This window comes from Sceloporus undulatus, chromosome 8 (assembly GCF_019175285.1).
Source record: "Sceloporus undulatus isolate JIND9_A2432 ecotype Alabama chromosome 8, SceUnd_v1.1, whole genome shotgun sequence".
Lineage (NCBI taxonomy): Eukaryota > Metazoa > Chordata > Lepidosauria > Squamata > Phrynosomatidae > Sceloporus > Sceloporus undulatus.
The window spans coordinates 22,167,953-22,187,725 of NC_056529.1; the positions used below are offsets into that span (position 1 = coordinate 22,167,953).

The 19,773-nt window shown below is 46.8% G+C and overlaps 1 protein-coding gene across 3 annotated transcripts; it reads left to right on the top strand.

Annotated features, from left to right (window-relative positions):
- The first annotated feature begins 65 nt into the window (after positions 1-65).
- On the top strand, positions 66-19,744 carry LOC121937538 (AFG3-like protein 1). Of its 3 annotated transcripts, XM_042480811.1 has the most exons (16): positions 66-367; positions 1,533-1,602; positions 2,181-2,296; positions 3,266-3,415; positions 3,596-3,664; positions 6,015-6,139; positions 6,364-6,637; positions 7,220-7,357; positions 8,033-8,186; positions 9,239-9,346; positions 10,931-11,056; positions 11,998-12,108; positions 13,799-13,914; positions 14,372-14,572; positions 15,004-15,198; positions 16,061-19,744. In XM_042480811.1, exons 1-16 carry the CDS (start codon positions 269-271, stop codon positions 16,295-16,297), a joined length of 2,289 nt encoding a protein of 762 aa, XP_042336745.1. In that variant the 5' UTR covers positions 66-268; the 3' UTR covers positions 16,298-19,744. The 3 variants fall into 3 exon arrangements, with proteins under 3 accessions (XP_042336745.1, XP_042336744.1, XP_042336743.1); XM_042480809.1 differs by lacking the exons at positions 66-367; positions 2,181-2,296 and having other exon boundaries at positions 393-1,602; XM_042480810.1 differs by lacking the exons at positions 66-367; positions 2,181-2,296; positions 7,220-7,357 and having other exon boundaries at positions 391-1,602.
- The last annotated feature ends 29 nt before the right edge of the window (positions 19,745-19,773 follow it).

Genomic DNA, 19,773 nt, shown 5'->3' on the forward strand with positions numbered 1-19,773 from the left:
CTGACCCCAGCCCTCTCCGGCCCAAAATCCTGGCCATCCATAGACCATCACTCAATTTTGGGCTGGGAAAAGCCTTTGGTGGGACCAATTTAATCCCGGAACTATAAATCCTCGGGCCATGCTTCCCCAGCCGGGTTGCTTTCCTTGTTACACACAGTGTGTCCCATCATAATATTTCCTACCCGAAAGTGATAGGCTAAGACATAACACGCATGCGCGGGGCCAAGTTTTGACGCATGCGCACTTGATCCCAAGGGTTAGGCGCACTATGGCTCAGCGGCTGGCGGCGGCTTTGGCGCCTCCTTTGGCCGCCTTATTACGGAAAAGCCGCTGCCGTGGGGTTCGGACTCTGACGCCGGTCCAGCAGGTGAGGCGGCAATAGCGGAGGCGGCTGTCTGCTTTGCGACAACGCAGCGGAGGGCTCCCTCAGAAACCCGGGGGTTAGGAGCGGCGCGCGGTGATGACGTTTCGGGTGCGCCTCTGCTGCTGCCCATGATAGCGATAGGCCGTATTCAGTGGGCGGGGCCACGACTAGAACGCGGAAGTGGCTATGGCTAGGCAGGCCAATCAGCAAACGCGGTGTTTGCATATAGTGGCGTCGCAGTTGGGGATTGGAAGCTGATCTGAGGGAAAGGGGACTACCTTGCAAGATTGTTGTGAGCTCCTCACAAGAAGAGAAAGGCTCTACTCGCAGAGCTTGGAAATAGTTGCTTTGAGTGTGTTTACACTGTAGAAATAATGCAGTTTGACAACAGTTTTAACCGCCATGGCTCCATCTGAGAGAATCCTGGGACTTGTAGTTTTCGAGGCTCCAGGAGCTCGCTGGAGAAGGCTAAAAGGCCTTGCAAAACTACAGTTCCCAGGATTCCATGGGATGGAGATGGCGAACTTCAGAGGGGTGTCAAACTGCATTACTGTATTTAGATGGTTCAAAGGATGACTTTTCTAAAGCTGCTCAATGAAGCAGCAGCAGAGGAAGAAACTTCATCCTATGCCCAATATTAATTGCTGTTATTAAGCTTTGTTTATATAGCGCAGTAAATTTACACACAGCGCTGTAAGTGCCATCGATCAAAACAGGCAAAACAAACCTGCCAATGGCATACATTCTGCGAGAATAATGAAATATAATACATATCCGTACATGTTAACACTCAGTAAAATATGGCAGACAACAAATCAGAACAACGGCTGCATCCAGACTGGAGAAATCACCCAGTTGGGTGTCGCTTTCACTCTTTTCTGGCTCAAGGCTATGGAATTCTGGGAGTTGGAGCAGAGCATTGGAGAATACTTGCTCATAGGGAATCATTGGGAAACACTTGTCCACATGGCAAGTATTCTTCAGTGATTTTCTATGGGCAAGTCTGGTTTCTCTATGAGCAACTACTCTGCAGTCATTCCCTATGGGCAAGTACTGTCATTTGTTTCAGTATGTCCCATACTGAGCCAGGGAAGTTAAAGCGAACTCAAACTGGATTGTTTCTGCAGTGTGTTTTGGGCCTAACGCTACCCCTTGTGCTTGGTTCTAGTGGTTTCAGAGAGTCCACCCAAGAGGCATCACTTCCCTCCAGCAATGGCTCTGCTCCAAGCCACCGGAAGGTAGGTAACTCCACCAGAAAGGCTCTGCTGCTTTCTGTTTTCTTCCTGAGAGGAAATTCGTTGTGAGACACTGAGGTTTCTGGACATTTCCACTGCTGGGCCTCTAGCTCTGGGGCTGGACCCAGGGCGGGCAGCTGGGGCCAGTCCAGGGCCCCGTTTTGCACCTTACGTTTCGCTGGCATCTGCAGCTGGCACCTTCAGAGAATGGTGGCATGGAAGAGAGTGGGGTATACATATGGTTGGTTGAGGGGAAGTGATTTACATATTAATCTCTGTATTGTTCTGTTATTGAATGGTGAGGCCTGAGGGGGTCTATTTAATTAATGATCTGTGAAGTTGAAGGCTTTCACAGCTGGCATCCATAGTTTTTTGTGGGTTTTTTGGGCTGTGAGGCTGTGTTCTTGTGTATGCTGAGCCCAAGTTTCTGTTTGTTGCCACATATCTCTTCCCATTCCATTCTGCTGACCTGCTGTTTCTCTCTGTCTGTCGCAACATGTCTTCTGTTCAAACATCTAGTGATTAAGTGGCGTCTTTCAGAGACCAGGCTTATGGTATTCCTAACTTTTCCTCTCCCCTAGAGCCTCTTGGGCCCAAAGATCCTGGTCACTCCAAAAATGCAGGGGGGAGCAGTGGTGGTGGAGACAACCGTGGAAAGAAGGATGACGATTCGGGGTGGTGGAGTCGCATGCAGAAGGTGTGCAATGTTTGCATCTGCTGTTTTATGTAATCTTAAGGTCTTCTTTTCTATGTGGAATGGTCAAGATCAGGAAAGGTTAAGATAAACATTGAAAACAGGGGGGTGAGAATCGTGTAGGTTTCCAGATATTGCAGCTGTTAGCATTCCACACCACTAACTAGTACTGCTGTTAGCTAGTACTGCTGGCTTGCAGTCATAGAATCATAGAGTTGGAAGGGGCTGAAAGGGCCATCTAGCCTAAACCCCTGCCATGCAATATTACACAGCTAAAGACTAAAACTTTAGTCTTACACAATTAAGACTTCTAGTCATAGCCTTACCTTTCAATGCAGAAACCCACTTTTGAGAGTTGATCCAGCCAACCTCTGTTTAAAGACCTCCAATGAGTCCATCACCCTCTGAGGTAATCCATTCCACTGTCAAGCAGACAGTGTTTGGGTGGACTCTCTTTTTGCAACTTGAATCCACTGCTCTGGTTCCTGGAGAAGCAGGAAACAAGCATGCTCCATCTTCTGCATAACACTCTTGTACTTAAAGATGCCCATCGTGTCACCTCTCATTCTTCTCCAATCTAAGCAGGTCCAGCTTCCTAAGCTGGTCCTCACAGGGCTTGATAGTTTGCAGAGCTTGTAGCATCTTGGTCGCCCTTCTCTGGATACATCCCAGCTTGTCAGTACCCAGTATCCACAACTGGGCACAAGATTACCCCAAGTGAGGTTTCACCAAAGCAGAATGGAGGAGTACTATTACTTCCTTTAATCTAGATACTATATTCCTATAGATTCCTAGAATTGCATTTTTTTTTTAATTTTGCTTCTTCATTGCATTGTTGACTCATGTTTAGCTTGTGATGTACTAAGGTCTCAGGTCTTTTTCACATGTACTATTATGTGCAGATCCTCATGGTTCCCACCTCTGATTTAAAAGTATATGTTTGTAACCATTCTCCTTCCCACTTGCCTCCAGGGAGAGTTCCCATGGGATAATAAGGATTTCCGGTACCTGCTGGTCATGGGGGCTGGCGTTGCCTCTGGCTTCCTGTATTTCTACTGGCGAGACCCAGGCAGAGAGATCAACTGGAAGCACTTTGTGCAATACTATCTGGCCAGAGGAGTGGTAAGGCAGAGCACAAGACACTATCTTTTACTGGGCAGCTGGGGCCTGGGATTTCTACTGGCATTCCAGTTTGGAGAGGAAATTAGGATAAATATCAAATAAAGAAATAAATGCATTATTCAACAGAATATCCACCAAAGAAGAAAATGTTTGTTTTATTCTCTCCCTGCATCTCTTAAGGTAGAGCGGCTGGAAGTGGTGAACAAGGAGTTTGTGCGAGTGTTCCCAGTCTCTGGTGTCACCTCAGAGGTAAGGAATTCCCCAGGAGGGAAAGTTGAGAGGGAGAAAGGAAACAAACGCCAGTGGGCAGGCCTTCTGGTCAAGCCTAAACATGGATGGACCTTTGCAAGAAAACTGCATGCATGGTGCAGAACTCCAGTAGTCTTTTCCTCTCCTGTAGCAGATGGCCTAAATTCCCTAAAGGCAGTAGGAAAAGAGGAAGACTGCGTTCCAGATAGAATGACTCCATTAAGGAAGCCCTGGCTGTCCTGAATCTGCAAGAGCAGGGATTTTGAGGATAGGGGGACTTGGAGATCTTTCATTCATAGGGTCGCTATAAGTCAAAGTGTGTGTTTATACTTGTAGTGCGACTGTTACTGTTAGCATTATTTATACCTCACCTTTCCCCAAAACCTTGACTTACAAATTGAAATAAATGTAGTGCAGTTAAAACATGGGGGGGGGGGGGAATCAACCTTCCCTGACTGACCATCCTGTTATATTGATCTGGTTTGCCCTTGTCTGCCCCAAGATGCCTCATTTTAATCATGTCTATTTTAATTAATTTTAATCTGTATTTTATAATGCTGTTGTTTAGTTTTTTTTAATAGGGGGGTAAGGGGAATGTGTAATTTTTATTTATGTGTGTATTGTATATAGTATATAGTGTATTGTATATAGTTATTTTATTGTTGTAATCTGCCTCGATCCATTTTGGGAGAGTCAGGCTATAAATAAAATTTATTGTTATTATTATTGTTGTTATTAAACTGTTAATGACATTAAAAAATAAATAAATCCCAAAGACAGTTTAAATATAATTAAAAATAATAAAAAGTATTTCTTAAGAGATGTAACAATTCAACAATCTTTTAAAAGCTCTTCCTTTAAAAAACAAGAACCCCCTAAAAATTCTATTTTCAAAATCATGTTGGGATAACTTAGGTCCCATAGTGGAAGAAAATTAATTTATAGATTATATATATAAATAAATTATACATTTATATATAAGTTATATAAATTAACCTCTCCATTGATGCCCCCTTGTCGTAGGGGAGAGGCTTGCATACCCCCATGAAGTTGTGAGCTATGCTGGCGGTGGTATAATAGCCACCTATGGGGCCTCCCATGCCAGACAGGTCACAACCGAAGGGTCTGACCAAGAGCGCCAAAGGGCAGGATGGGCTCTCTAGCCTTATGGCAACCATCCTAGGAGAAGGAAAACTCTAATCCCAAACCTGGGCAGATGGTGCTCATCTAACCCTGTAAGGTCAACCATCTAAGAGAAGGAAACTCTAACCAAACCGACCCGAGGACCTCGCTGCCACCGTCCATGCTTGTCAAGGCCTTAGCAGACGACCCTCTGGTTTAAAAGGTGAGGCCAGTTCTGTGCACGCTGCCTCCACCAGAAAAATCCATTGCACAGGCTCCAAGGATACATCCAATCCCCGAAAAAGCCCTGTAGCGATAGGCAAGGGACGAAATGGCAGGTGTAAAGATGCACTGGAAGCCGCAGACCCAACCCTGCATGCAGGCGGTTCAGGACTTTTAGTCATCAACGCACTTGTACAAAGCGTGGGATGAGTCCTTCCTGAATCTTCGTTCGCGAAGCAAAGCCAGAGAGAGAGATATAGTGTAAATTAAATACTGTAGAGTCTTGATTATCCGTCCTTTGGTTATCCGACGTTCCGGATTATCTGATGTCTCATGGTTCTTCGTGAGCATGCGTGCGCGCTCATGAAGAAGCATGGCATGTCTGACAATGGTGCGGCGGCTTGGTTTTCCTCAGCCTGAAGGGAGTCCATGGAGTCCTTTTGGGCTGAGGAAAACCAAGCCTCCGAGAAGATGCCTGGGCTGAGTGCCTAGACCTCTCCTCCACACGGCTTGGATTCCTTCAGCCCAAAGGAAGTCTGTGGACTCCCTTTGGGCTGAGGAAACCCAAACCTCGCTGAGGAGAGGCCTGGACCGATGGCCCATGCCTCTCCTCGGCACAGCTTGGATTCCTTCAGCCCGAAGGGAGTCCACAGACTCCCTTTGGGCTGAAGAAATCCAAGCCATGCCAAGGAGAGGCGTGGGCCGCGCGGAGGAAGCAGGAGTCAGGAGGTAAGCAGGGAAGGAGAGAGGGGAGGGGAGGGGTTTTTGTCACAAATGGCACACCGTCATTGGGAAGAACTTCTTGGCCCCTCTGGATTATCCGACATTTTCAGTTATCCAACGATTTGTCGGCACGTTAATGTCGGATAATCGGGACTCTACTGTAAATAAATAACTTTAGGCTTTGCCTGCCTACAGAAGGCCAGTAAGGAGGGTCGGATGTAGAGGGATGCCAGGGGACAGAGATGGGAGTTGTTCCTTCAGCATCTGCCATTGATTGCCACAGAAGTACGTCTGGTTCAACATTGGCAGTGTGGATACCTTTGAGCGAAACCTGGAGGCTGCCCAACAGGAACTGGGGATCGACATGGCCCACCAGGTCTCAGTGGTGTACAGCACCGAGAGCGATGGGTGAGTAAGGGCCTGGCTGGATCGAAAGTGGCTAGGATTGCCAGAGTGAAAACAGTGCACCATTAATTGTTCTTTAGAAGAAGGGATTTCAGCAAGTGTTGCTTGTTACCTGGTTGTATGGGAAGCCATGCCTGCTGAAATTCCCCCTGCTACACAGACATTCAAAGTTATAAGAGCTCTCTCCCTCGGGGTCTCCTCCAATTCTTCTATGATTCTTCTTGAAGCTCCTTCCTGGTGAGCATGGTGCCCACCTTGCTCCTGGTTGGCTTCCTGCTCTTCTCTCTGAGACGGGGGCCCATGGGAAGCGGGCGCAGGGGACGAGGACCAGGAGGGATCTTCAGCGTGGCAGAGACCACGGCAAAGATCACAAAGGGCAACATTGAGGTGCAGTTCAAGGATGTGGCTGGCTGCGAGGAAGCCAAGCTGGAGATCATGGAGTTTGTCAACTTCCTGAAGAACCCCAAGCAGTACCAGGAGCTTGGGGCCAAGATCCCAAAGGTATGTGCCCCGCGGTATAATCCTGAGCCAGGTCACTAGGTAGAGTCCAGAGAGCTAAGATGGTAGGAGGAGCAGGGCTTTGTGATCAAACAGGAAGATGGAGGCTGACAATGCCTTGTGCGGTGGTTAGTCAACCAAGAACGCCCCAAGCCCTGTTAGATTAAAGGATTTTATACAGCTAGAAAAAGACATAGAAAAGAGTAAGCCAAGTGATCCTGTGGCCAGAGCAGATCCTCTGCATGAAGAAAGCTTACAAAAATTAGAATAATAGAATCCTAGATTTGGAAGAGACCCCAAGGGTCATCGAATCCAGCCCCATTCTGCCATGCAGGAAGACACAATCAAAACACTCCAATAAAGGTGGATAAAGGAAATATGGTAGAGGTGTGTCAATTTGTGAATAGTGTTCAGTAGGGATGAGCAACTATTGGTGTCTGGTGGACAATATTTCCTACAAGCAAGCCCAAAATACCTCTGTTTCCCCCTACAGTCATTTCAAAATAGCAAAAGGCATTCATGTCACCAGGGTTATCTCTAATTCTAGCATCTGGTGAACATGGGCACCTCTGTCATGTCTTTCAGGGTGCAATGCTGACAGGCCCCCCGGGCACCGGCAAAACTCTCTTGGCCAAAGCAACTGCCGGAGAAGCCAACGTCCCTTTCATTACCGTGAATGGCTCAGAGTTCCTGGAGATGTTTGTTGGAGTTGGACCAGCAAGGGTGAGATTGGGGAACCCTTCAAAACCTCCTCAGGGTTAGAAGACTTACTAATAGCCGTGGTAACGCAACAGCATTAGCAGGAGTAATAATCACAGCAATGACAACACCACAACAGTGACAACAATGATGAGGAAGAAAAGAGAGAGAGAAAGGTGGCGGGAGACAAAAAGATGGAAGATAGAGAGGAAAAGATTATGGAATATGTTGTCGTGTGTGTGCTTTCAGGTTGTTTCTGATGTGTGGAAACTCTAAGGGGAACCTTTCTTGGCAAGATTTGTTCGGAGGGGACCGAAGGTGAGAGAGTGTGTCTTGCCCAAGGAAATCCAGTGGGTTTCCATGGCCAAACAGCAGTTTGAACCGTAGTCTCCAGATTGTAGTCTAGCACTTGAACCGCTGCACCACACCAGCACCCTATATGAAATATAGAGACTTATACGTTGAGATTCAGCATCTCTGGGGAAAGAAAACAACTGTTGATAGAGTAGTGTGAGGTATTCTGGGAATAATTCCAAAGAGACTGGCAAAATACCTGATTGAAATCTCCATCAATAGGATCACAAAAAGAGACACTGCTTGGAATGTGCCACATTATACCAGCCAATAACTCACTGGTTCCCAGACACTTGGATAAAATCTAAATCACTGGAGATAATTGGTGTTTCTTCTTCTTTTTAGGTGAGGGACATGTTTGCTTTGGCCCGGAAGAATGCCCCCTGCATCCTTTTCATTGATGAGATCGATGCCGTTGGGAGGAAACGAAGCCATGGACAGTTTGGGGGCCAAAATGAGCAGGAAAACACCCTCAACCAGCTTCTGGTGGAGATGGATGGTGAGAGAGCTCCTCGTGGTGGGATGGCAGGGCGAGGGAAGGATTCCTGGGGGGTGAAAAGGTGGCTTTTTCATCAAGAATGAGCCTGAGGTTTCAACCTCAGCTTCCTAGACATCTGACACAAGTCCCTCTCTAAAACTTCTTAGCATCTTGTAATCAATGTTCTGTCTCCTTGCATTCCATCGCAACATTTACTGTGCCCTTCCAATGGGAAAAGAAATTATTTCCCCCGAAGGAAGCCAACAGGCTGAAAAGCAGAGCTCCTCACTTTTGCTTCATTGCAACACAATTCACCAAAAAGTGTCATGGGCCCTTTTTTTGTTCCAAGAAGTTAGATCACCTGGAACAAAAAGTAGTAGATTTGTTTGGGGGGAGTGTGTTTCCCTTCTGTTTGTGTGTGTGTTTGTGAAACAAATTGCGTATTAATGATGAGATGTATTTTACTGTTATAAGGAATTTTAAATTGTTGTGCTGGTGGGAGGTTAATGGGTTTTATTTTATATTGTTATATTTTGTACTGTTTGAATTTTATTAATGTATTATATTTTATCACAATTGTAAGCCACCTGGATTCTATAGGAAGAGGCAGGATATAATATAATAAAATTATTATTATTATTATTATTATTATTATTATTATTATTATTAAGACAAGTAACCACAATCTGGAGAAATAGTTTACAACTCTGTAGCTGACAATGCTGCAGAACAACTGTTCAGTAACAGAAAATAATAAACTTTTCTATTAGATCCTTATTTAGTGGTTGTGAATTAATAATAGCTTGTTTATGCTGACTATTTGCAAACAAGGTTGATTCCTAAAACTATTCTTAAGAGAGGTTTAACTAGATATCCTGTTTGCATAACCAAACTCTGCATTTTGTTAGAAAACAGTACATTTCAGTCCAAATAAGTTTGCTCCCAACAGACATGAGAAGACTTGCAGGATTTCAGAGAGGACATGCGTTTTGAGCACAAGATTCTGGTTTAGCACAAAAAGGAATGTTCTTTGATATTTTCCCACTTTGATTTTTTGCCCACTTCCTCTGCAGGGTTCAACAGCAGTACAAATGTGGTGGTTCTCGCAGGCACCAACCGGCCTGACGTCTTGGACCCAGCATTGATGCGACCGGGGCGCTTTGATCGGCAGATTTATATTGGTAACAGCTACTGTCTTTACTTATGGTTTCCTTTTTCGGTTCCTGTTTCTCATAACTCATCCATAACACCACCATGTTCAGGAGCAGTGTACCTTTGAATGTCAGAGGCTGGGAAAAAGCCACACAAGATATAGAACTGTTCATTTGGTGCCTTATTTCTGAGATTTCCCCGAAGGCCCACTGCCGACTGGGATCCCATCTGCTGAGGTGGGGAGCTCCAGAGGGTTGAGGGACTCATTTCCGCTGCCTGGAGCCCTCTGAAGCATCCCTCCTGCAGAAGCCAGAAGTGGCCTGAAGTCCAGTTCTGATTGAAATGAAAACAATCCCTCCCTCAGCCAAAACAAGGAAATCAGCCCTGAAAGAAGAATCACATTTCCTGACCCATGACTCCCCATGTTTTAACAAACAAAATTCTTTTCAAGAATTACTGGGAAAAGGGGCCTCAGGCTGCAAAACTATGGGGCAACATGTGTCTCACAATATCTATCTATTCATTTATTTATTTCATTAATGATGTAAAGACGGCCATGCTGAGGTATGCCCTTCTCCTGCCACTGTCCTCTCCTGACTGGTCCGTTGATCTATCAGTTTATCCATCTGTCCATCTCTTTATTTATATCCTAAATGCCAAAACTAGGATTCAGGGCAGCTTAGAAGATAAGAAATACAAGTAAAAACACATCAAGGCCCAGTCCAGACGGGCCAAATGCGCTGTGTACTAGGGTTAAGGGACCGCGTGGCAACCGCACAGTCCCTAACCCTAGTATGGTGGGGCACCGTCACAGTGGCAGTGCCCTGTGTATACAGGCGCTGCTATTGTGACGTGATGGACGCATAGCGTCTGCACGTCATGCCGCCATTGTGACGACACTAGTGTACCATTGGTGCACTCGGGCATCACAAGTGCAGCGCAAAAAAGAACCCGCTTTTTGCGGGTTCTTTTTTCTCCGCAGGGAAGCCGTGCAGTTTGGCGGCTGTGGCTTTACTGCAGGGGGGGGAGGCGCCGGCAGGCCTCCCTTTTTGGGAGGTCTGTACCAGGCCCAAGACAAAGATACAAGAAAGTCAAACTCCAATACTATTCAAGAAGCTCAAACTACAATATTATACTGCCTGTGGAATTAGAACAATTTAAAACATGGATTTAAAAGCAAAGAATAAAAGTAGTACAGCACACTAAAAAACCAAAACAATCACTTCCCCAAAGTCTGCTGGAATAAAAAGGCCTTTACCACAAGGAGGGAACCAGCCCAGCCTTGCACACACACAGAGAGATTTAATTGTGTATTCTTGCATTGATGGCCCTTTGTGGTTTCTTCTAACTAGGTGATTCTGTGACACATGCATATATCCCAAGAAAGGAGCTGGAGATCAACCACCCAAAACCTCTAGTGAGATTGCCTTCTTTTGGGAATGCCCTTTGCCCCTTGTATTTCTTTCTCATTATAGAAGATTTTGAAGTGAGGAAAGATTGACTGGTGTTCATAGGCAAGTACCATGTGAGAAGAAGACTGAGAGTTGGTAGTCATGTTAACCCACCTTTTGGGGGGGGGGGTGTCTTCCCTGGCTCTGTTTTTCCCCAACCAGGCCCACCGGACATCAAAGGCAGAGCATCAATCTTCAAAGTCCACCTCCGACCTCTCAGACTAGAAATTGATATCAGCAGAGACTCTCTGGCAAGGAAGATGGCTGCCCGGACCCCAGGATTCACAGGTGAGATGTATTGGGAAATTCAGAGCTTGGCAGATGCTGGGGGTTGTCTTCCAGAAAAAGCCACTTTTCTCAGCACTGGTGAAATGCCCACTGCAGGGTGGGCTGGTGTTATTAGTTGTTCGGGGAATGAAGCCATGTGGATGGAAACCCATAAGACTAGGGTGGGCAACTGTTTAGAGAACACATTGACCCAATAGGAGACTATGGAAGGCTGTGATATCGCCATTGCACCCACCCCACAATCAATTACTTTGCCCATATGCCTCTAGGGACCATGGGCCATTTTCACCACATTTCTGGAGAAGCCTCTCTTTTTGGTTACAATAGGAAGTGATCCAAAAGGGACTCCTTATTCACTTCCTGCATTTGAAAAGCCCTCTTGGACATTTTTTCAATCTCTTGGGACCATCAAAACAGCCTTACTCCCCAAAAGACTCACAGTCACCTTTCACACCATATCCCTCAACTGGCATGGCTCCATCCCATGGAATCCTGGGACTGGTAGTTTCATGAGGTAATTGGAATTCTCTAGTGCAGCCTCCCAAACTATAGCACCAGAATTCCCCCGCAGAGAATTCTTAAGTCCTTCACAAAGCTATCTATCCCGGGATTTAAAAGGATGGCGCTATAGCACTTCAGCCAGTGCCAAAGTGCTATAACTACACAGTGTGATATTTTGATCACATTCAGTGGTGTTTGATTCTCTTAACACAGCAATTCCATTTAATGGTTGCTGTTGCAAAAGGAGTCAACTTGCCTTAGGAAAGAGTTTTCAGAGTGAGTTGTAGTCAGGTTAATCCAGGATCCCTTTCTCCAAGGGAAGAAATGAATTTATGCCGAGAGCGGCAAGGGAGAAGATGGCTCTTGAGGTGCTGAGTTCCCATTCCTTCGGGGATCCGGCCCATCTACTGACCAGTTCCTTCCCTTTTATCTCTCTGCAGGGGCCGATATTGCCAACGTGTGCAACGAAGCTGCCCTCATTGCTGCGCGACACGCCAGCCCCACCGTGAATGAGAAGCACTTTGAACAGGCCATTGAGAGGGTCATTGGGGGTGAGTTGGCCTGACCCCTGCCTTCCTAGACCTGCTCAGAGGGAGCAAGGAAATATTGGATCCTGTGCCTTTATTCAAAACAAGGGTTTTTAGGGATGGTGCCGCCCTCCAGATGTGGTTGGACTGCAGCTCCCGCATCCATCAGAACTGGCTATCACAGCTAGGGACTGATGGGAGTCCAACAATATCTGGCTGGTGTCAGGTTCCTCAACCTTGAGCTTCACGAAACATGCAGGGCTTGGAAATAGTGTCTTTTTTTGCACAACTCCCAGAATCCCCCATCTAGTGAACTATAGCACTAGAGCTCTCTGGCAGTGAATTCCTAGTGGTTGGCTTGGAGCTCCTGGGAATTGTAGTCCAAAAAAGCCCTGTCTGCAAGTCAAGTTGTACTTGCATTTACACTTTTCTGCTGGTTTATCGGTATATTTTCCTGTAAATATGGCTTTGTGGTTATCCCCTCACTCTAGTACCCTTAACCCAGCTTGTAGCTTTCCCAGAAACCTCTGGTCAGTCACATTGGGGAAATAGGACACTGACGTAGATGGGTGTTTGGGCTGGCCTGGGATGAACCCTCTTCTCCTTGACTTTGCAGTGAGAGACTGGAGTGTGCTACCTTCCCTTCCTGAGAAGGAGCAGCCATCTCCTCACTTGCCCTCCCCTAGCGAGTAGAAAGCTGTCAAGTTGCGTGTTGGTGGAGGAGCCCTTGCAGTTCCTTGAGAAGTTCACCACCCAAGAGAGAGACTCCCCAGAGGGAAGAAGAGGCACAAACAGGCCTCTGCAGCTGCAGACACTTTGCTTGAAAAAGTTGCTTGTGAAAGGAAATGGTGGAGGGGTTGGGAGACACAGATATTTTCTGTAGGGTTGTTGAGGCTTTGCAGCCAGGTTTGCATCCAAGATGAATCTTGTGTAACTTTAATCCTTAACAGACCTTGCAAGCAGGACAAGTTACTGTCAAGCAAGACAAAGTAACTTCATCTTGCTTGACAGTACCTTGTCCTGCTGCAAGGTCTTTCAAACCCCAACTTTCCGGCCTCAGCTTTCAGTTGCAGCAATCCCCTCTCAATATGGTTGTCTCCTCGCTGTTGGAGAGTAGGGAAGGGAAGTGATGAAGTGCCCCGCTTTGTCCTCGTTCCTGAAAAGTGAAGAGGGATAGGAACCTTCATCTAGCTTGATAAAGCTTTGTAGTACCTCTTCCTGCTCCAAGATTTGTTGGGGATTTAAGACAGAGGGACCCCATTCCAGATCCAATTTGGCAACCCTATTAGCACCCCTCATTAAATCTGTGCAAATGTTGTTTCCCTCTGCCTTTATGAAGGTGAATTCACTGGCCATCCTACAAATGCCAGAAGCAAGAGAAAAGATGCACTGAATCTGCAGAGTGTTTATAAGAATTTGAGGACTGAGACTCAGAGCTGTTCTGTTGAAGCAAAGATTTGGTATTAGTCAGAGGTTGAGATTCCTGTTCTGGACTACAGCCCCCAGGATGCCCACTGCCAGCATGGTTTCTGAGAGCTGCAGTCCTGGAAAAGTAATGTCCCCGTGCTCTGACAGAATTAGTGGATGCTGCAATTAGAAAAGAGGACTTTCTGTACATGGCATTGGAAAGGAAAGGTTTTGTATGGCTTCTCTGGTTGCAGAGAGGGCTTTTTTCTCCTGCCTTTGCACAAACTCTCCTCTGTGCTCTCTCCAGGGCTTGAAAAGAAGACTCAAATCCTGCAGCCAAATGAGAAGACAATTGTGGCTTACCATGAGGCAGGACACGCTGTGGTCGGGTGGTTCTTGGAGCATGCAGACCCCTTGCTCAAGGTGCAGCGTTACACATTGTAAACCTTAGCGAATGCACTGATAAGCAGTATAGAAATGTACTTGCTATTGTATCTCCTTCCCTTGGCTACTGACCCTTTCACAGGGATGACCACCGATGGCTGGGGAATTTTGGGAGTTCGGTTGATGCATCCTAGAACTGCATTTGGCTTTTGTCAGAGTATTGACACACTCTTACCCCCTTGGGCAAAACTTGCTGGCCTCTAGATGATGCAGTAAATGTTTAGCCATTTTTACTGTCAAGTGTGGTGTTGACTTGGGGGAAATTCCCAGAATCTCCCTGGCTGGGGGGATTCTGGAAACTGTAGTACAGAAAATAACTTTTTGGGGGTGGAGAAATCTTTCCAGACTCCCTTTGAGGCTCTCCATCCCCTTTGCTCCGAAGAGGAATGGCACACCTGTTGCTGTTCTCCTTACCTTGGTTACCTGTGTCTGGCAGGTCTCCATCATCCCTCGAGGAAAGGGCTTGGGGTATGCGCAGTACCTTCCCCGGGAGCAGTTCCTCTACACCCGGGAGCAGCTCTTTGACAGGATGTGCATGATGTTGGGAGGGCGTGTGGCCGAGCAGCTGTTCTTCGGGCGGATCACCACCGGTGCCCAGGACGATCTCCAGAAGGTGACCCAGAGCGCCTACGCCCAGGTAAAGGGCCAGGAGGAGGGACCTGCTGGCTGTCCGTAAGCGACCAGAAAGGCACAACTAGGCAGAGGATCCAGGGATGCTTTGTTTTGCCATACAGGTCTGGCAGTGTTTGTGCATGTTTTCATAAACATGTTCAGGGATTCTCTTCCTGGTTTTCAGGCAAAAAGTGCCTGAAAATCACACCAAAAAAGTTTTTAAAAAAATATTGGGAGGGGGCTTTGGGCCATTGGTGAGGGGCTTTAGGGTCTAGAAAGGGGTTTCAGGGCTGTATGCATCACATGGGTTACACTGCCCAGTCCTACACCAGACCCCTTTGCCCCATCCAAAACTTCCTCCTCTTCCATTCTCCAGCACTGCCAGGCTCCATGGGTCACTACTAAAAGGTTTCTCATCCTGCTGCTGGCTGAGGGAGGTTTTGCTTTCCTTCTTAGGTTGTGCAGTTTGGGATGAGTGACAAGCTGGGCCAGCTCTCCTTTGACCTCCCGCAGCCAGGCAACCTTGCTCCCGAAAAGCCCTACAGCGAAGCCACGGCTGAGCTGATCGATGAGGAGGTCCGGGCCTTGATCACCACAGCCCACCAGAAGACCCAGGCCCTGCTGACACGTTGCCGGGACCAAGTGGAGAAGGTACAAAGCAGACAGGCCAGGAGGACATTTCCATTTGGCATGCCCTGCCTCTTAAACTGTAGCTCAATTTTGCAAAGTGCGGGTCACATGCCTTCTGTAGTCAGACAAGGAGAAAATGGGTCAGACACTCAGGCAAAAAGGAGAGTTGTAACAAGAAACCACTCGGAAGCAATGAAGGACATACATTCATTAATTTGACTGTCTTTTGGGAACTGTCCCTTCCTACTTTCTCCCCAGATAGGATTTCCTTTCTAAATGGTTTAGAAAAATTGGTATTTTTTTTTAAATGTTTAAAAAGTATGAGTAGGTGAGGAGGTCCTGCAACCTATTTAGAAGCTGGATTGCTGCTCTGGGAAGCTTCCAAGAGAAGCAGTTCACATTTTTCTGGGGAAAAGAGGAGTCCAGAAGAATCAAGGGCTGCCAAAACAGTCCTGGAGGCCACAAAAGTTTCCAAAGCCACCCCTGCCTCAAAGGAGCCCTTTCCACTTTTTAACATGAAGGTAGTGATGCTGAGAGAGGTGGTTCTAAAACCACCATGCATTAAGTCTGGCCTTTGATGGGTTTGACATGCCACCACTGGCAGAGGCCATGAACCATTGTCCTCTTGAAGGCTGTCATGTAGTTCTGTGTGAGAAGAATTTCTTGAAAAAGCATGATCTTCACCCCACTTCCCAGATCTAGCTTCTCCTCAAGACCCTATGATCCAAGGATCTCCTGTGCTATCCTTTCCCAGGGTTCCAGGAGCAAACAAACCAGTCTATGCTCCTGTGTGGATCATTGGAAGGCCGGCAGTCAGCAGTCAATCACAATTATTCTTTTTATTTATATTCCGTTCATTGAGCAACTGATTTCTCCTCTGCAGGTCGGAAAGCGTCTCCTGGAGAAGGAAGTGCTGGAGAAAGCAGACATGGTGGAGCTGCTTGGCCCAAGGCCCTTTGCAGAGAAATCCACCTATGAGGAGTTTGTGGAGGGCACCGGGAGCTTAGAGGAAGACACCTCCCTCCCTGAAGGACTGAAGGACTGGAACCTGGAGCAGAAGGAGGAAGAAGAGGCAGAGGAAGAGGGCCAAGGACAGAGGAGCCAGGAGAAGGCTTTGTAGTGGAAAAAATACCAACACACGCTTTATTGGTGTGGAGCACCAGGTGTATTTTCTGTAGACATCAGCCTCAGGTGAAATGTCTCTCTCCCTGGGAGCCTTGATAGGATGATGTTTCCATGGGATCAGAAGTCAGGCAGGCCTTTGCCACAGAACCATGGGACCAGATTGCTTCCTTCTGAGCTGTCGGGTGTCTTTTTCACCAAGCGGCAATCTGAAGGCCTTTGTTTGCAAGCCTCTTTTGGTGATGGGATGAAGGACAGGCAGTGGAGAGCAGAGAAAAGCAGGTGCCGTTCCCTGTAACAGATGGCAGACACCATCTGAAGCAGTGGCCTCCCCAAACCTGGTTTTCTGATCTTGTATTGTGATCCTGTACTCTGGGAAGATGATCCAGCCTGAAGAAGCCATCTTCTTTCCTGCCAACCACTCCTCTTCTGGGACTGTGGGTTGCCTTATGCTGCTCAGTGCCTTTACTGCGGCTACTTTGGCTTTCTCTTCCCACTGGTCTGCCTGACTGCCTTCCTACTGTGCCTACAGTCCAAAGGGTTCAAGAGAAGGCCCTGCTGAAGCCAAACCAAAGAAAAGGAGTGAGCAAGATCTTTAAGAATTGTGGGGATTTTCTCTTTGGTGGCAGTAGTGACTCTGAGGGGTATCTTCTTTTGGTGGATGCAGATGGGAAGAGGACCCCATTGGACAAGGGCTGTCTCAAACATGGTGCTAGGTGAAATGGTGCTACTAGAATCCTTTACTCCCTTCCTCTTCTTGACGTGATATGGCCCAGAGGATCCTGGGAGCAGGAGATTGCAGCATAGCCAGTCACACTGCATCAGCAGACTTTCTCTTGGCTCATTCCCACACAGTGATTTCTTGCGTCTGAACACCTTCCCTGCAACTGGGGCTTTGTGTCCCAAGAGCAGGCCAGGAAATGAACGACAAATGCTTTTGAACCCCATATCCAGTGTGTACTGAAATCTAGCTGAGCTCTTTGGGATGCCTTTGAGCCTGACTTTCTGCTGATTTTTGCCTTGAAAATGCCAGCCAGGATGTGGTGCTGATGCATGTCCAGCACTTTCCCCCCCTTAGATCAACTCCTCACCCCCCTCATTGACCTCAGGATCATCTGTCTTTGGGTCAATGGTATAATTCAATTTTAAGACAAACCTAAGGAGATCTTCAACCAGGAGGTGAAGACACCGTGGCCCATTTCCTCAGATGCTGGTTTTCAGCACTCCTTACGGGTCCACACTCCTCACTCATCTACCAAAGAACTTAGACATTCCTACCAGTAGCATTTGCTGTTGTTATGTGCTGTCAAGTCAGTTTCGGCTTACAGCAACCCTTTGAATGAGAGACCTCCAAGAGCCCCAGTCTGATCTTGCAAAGTCAGGGAGCCTTGATGGAATCAATCCAACTGTTATGTTGTGACCATTCTGCCCAGGATTCTTCCCAAGGGCATTACGACTATTAGTATTTATCCTTCCAGTGCCCACAGGGTAGAGCTTGTCCTGAACTTAGCAAAGCCTATCCCATCCCCACAGCCCATGAAATACGTGCATTGACCTGTCCCTCCCTTTGTCCCATTCCTGTTCTGACATTACATAGAATCGTAATGGTAAGGGCCATCCACTCCACCATTAAAACTGTCCTGAGAGATGTCTATCCAGCCTCTGTTTAAAGACCTCAAAGGAGAGTCTCCAAGAAAGTTCTTGCTAATGTTTAGCTGAAATCTCTTTTCTTGCCATTTGGAAGCATTGGCTCATGTTCTAATATCTGGAGCAGCAGAAAACAAGTTTTGCCACCTTCCAGTCTTCTTTTCTCAAACTAAACATACACAGTTCTCTGTGCCCTTTCTTATAGGACCTGTTTTCTCGATCCTTTGCCATCTTGGTTGCCCCCACCACCTTACTTACTTGGATTGCGGCCCTTCTGAGGCATCTGACCTGCAAAATCTCCAAATTGCTTCTGGAAAGTGACTCTTCAGGAACAACATCTACTGACTCAGCTGCATTCTGGTGGCCTTTTGAAAGTCATACCTTGCTGCATTCAAAGACCAAATGGAGTCCTGGACCCTTTTGTTTTCCTTTCCAGAAGGCAACACCTGCTGAGGAGGAGGTGTTCACCCCAGTTCCTCCACCTTGGGTATCCTACAAAGAATTGTAGTACCCATTTCCATATGGTTTGTTCTCACATAGCCAGAGGCTCCTATACTTCAATGACTTCTCAGTGACCATTGTGGGAACTGAATGCTGGCTTAGAGGACCTCTTTGGAGAAATCCAAATTCAGGGCTCTTTGTGTTTTTGGTCTGTGCTGGAAATATCTTCTGCAACTATGCCTAACGTTGTTATATCTTACAAGGCAGAATTTGGTCTTATTGCTGCACCTCTTAGTAGAATTTAGCAGCTGGTTTTTTGGACAAAGCTATTGCAACTCTTTTGATACTCCTATGCATCCTATTCTTTCATCTCCCCCTTGGCGTGTGTGCGCCTTCAAATTGCCAGTTGATTTACAGCGGCCCCATGAATTGCACAGGGTTTTCTTAAGCAAGTGATACTCAGAGGTGGTTTTGCCAGTTCCTTCCTCTGAAACGGAGCCTATAGCACCTGGTATTGGCAATCTCCCATCCAGGGCTGGCCTAGATTAGCTTCCAAGATCAGACTTGCAAGCATGTAGTAGATGGCTCTTCTATTTTGTCCCCCCATGTTAGGAAGAGAGGAATCTACTGCCAGGTTAGTGCTCTTTTTCTGTGTCTCACACAGGGCTTTCTCCCTTCCTTTTTAAAAAATTGTACACCTACAGATTTAGTCTCGTACAATAGTATGAAAACCTAGCCTGTTCTTAAAATGTCCATAGCATTCAAACAGCCTTCACCCACCCACCCCCCCCAAAGTGAACCTCATTGTTTGCAGGAAGAGGAAGTGTCTCTCTTTGGTACATAGATTGCATAAATTCTGAAGGTCTGTGTAGAGGACAATATCCAACAAAATGTTAAGTGCTCCTAATATTAAGGGAAGGTACTGGGGTGGATATGGCAACTTTATATCTGGAATAGCAATGGAGGGGGGCATATCAACTTTACCTGTATTTGGGGTAGTGGTGTGGAGGTGACACCCCAACTTTACCTACATCTGGGTTAAACTGAGAGACATGTCAGGACCAAAAGAATTAAAGGAGACCTCCAGGTGAGGATTATCTTGCTAAACCAAACCTAGTTGGATGGAGTTCAACCTCATCATTACCAGTGGGAAGCAAAGCTCCTCCTTGTTTGGAAACGGGGGGGAAAGGCACATTGTGGACTGCAGTTTCTAGGTAGAACTACTGGGACCCAACTGTGCTGTGGATTCCTGCCTTGGCAGGCATTCATTCTATGCAAAGACAAAGGAAAGGAATTTGTCAGCCTTGGAAATGTCACAGCATTTATTTGTTGCTTTTAAAACTCCTATTTTCTTGTGCCTGCCAGTGTTTGTTTCTTTGTCTGTTG

Excerpts from the sequence above, each read along its gene's own strand:
- LOC121937538 (XM_042480809.1), top strand. The coding sequence starts at position 1,165 with ATGGCAGACAACAAATCAGAACAACGGCTGCATCCAGACTGGAGAAAT. Across the intron at positions 6,638-7,219 it reads TTGGGGCCAAGATCCCAAAG|GGTGCAATGCTGACAGGCCC; the intron begins GTATGTGCCCCG and ends CATGTCTTTCAG. Across the intron at positions 13,915-14,371 it reads ATGCAGACCCCTTGCTCAAG|GTCTCCATCATCCCTCGAGG; the intron begins GTGCAGCGTTAC and ends TGTGTCTGGCAG.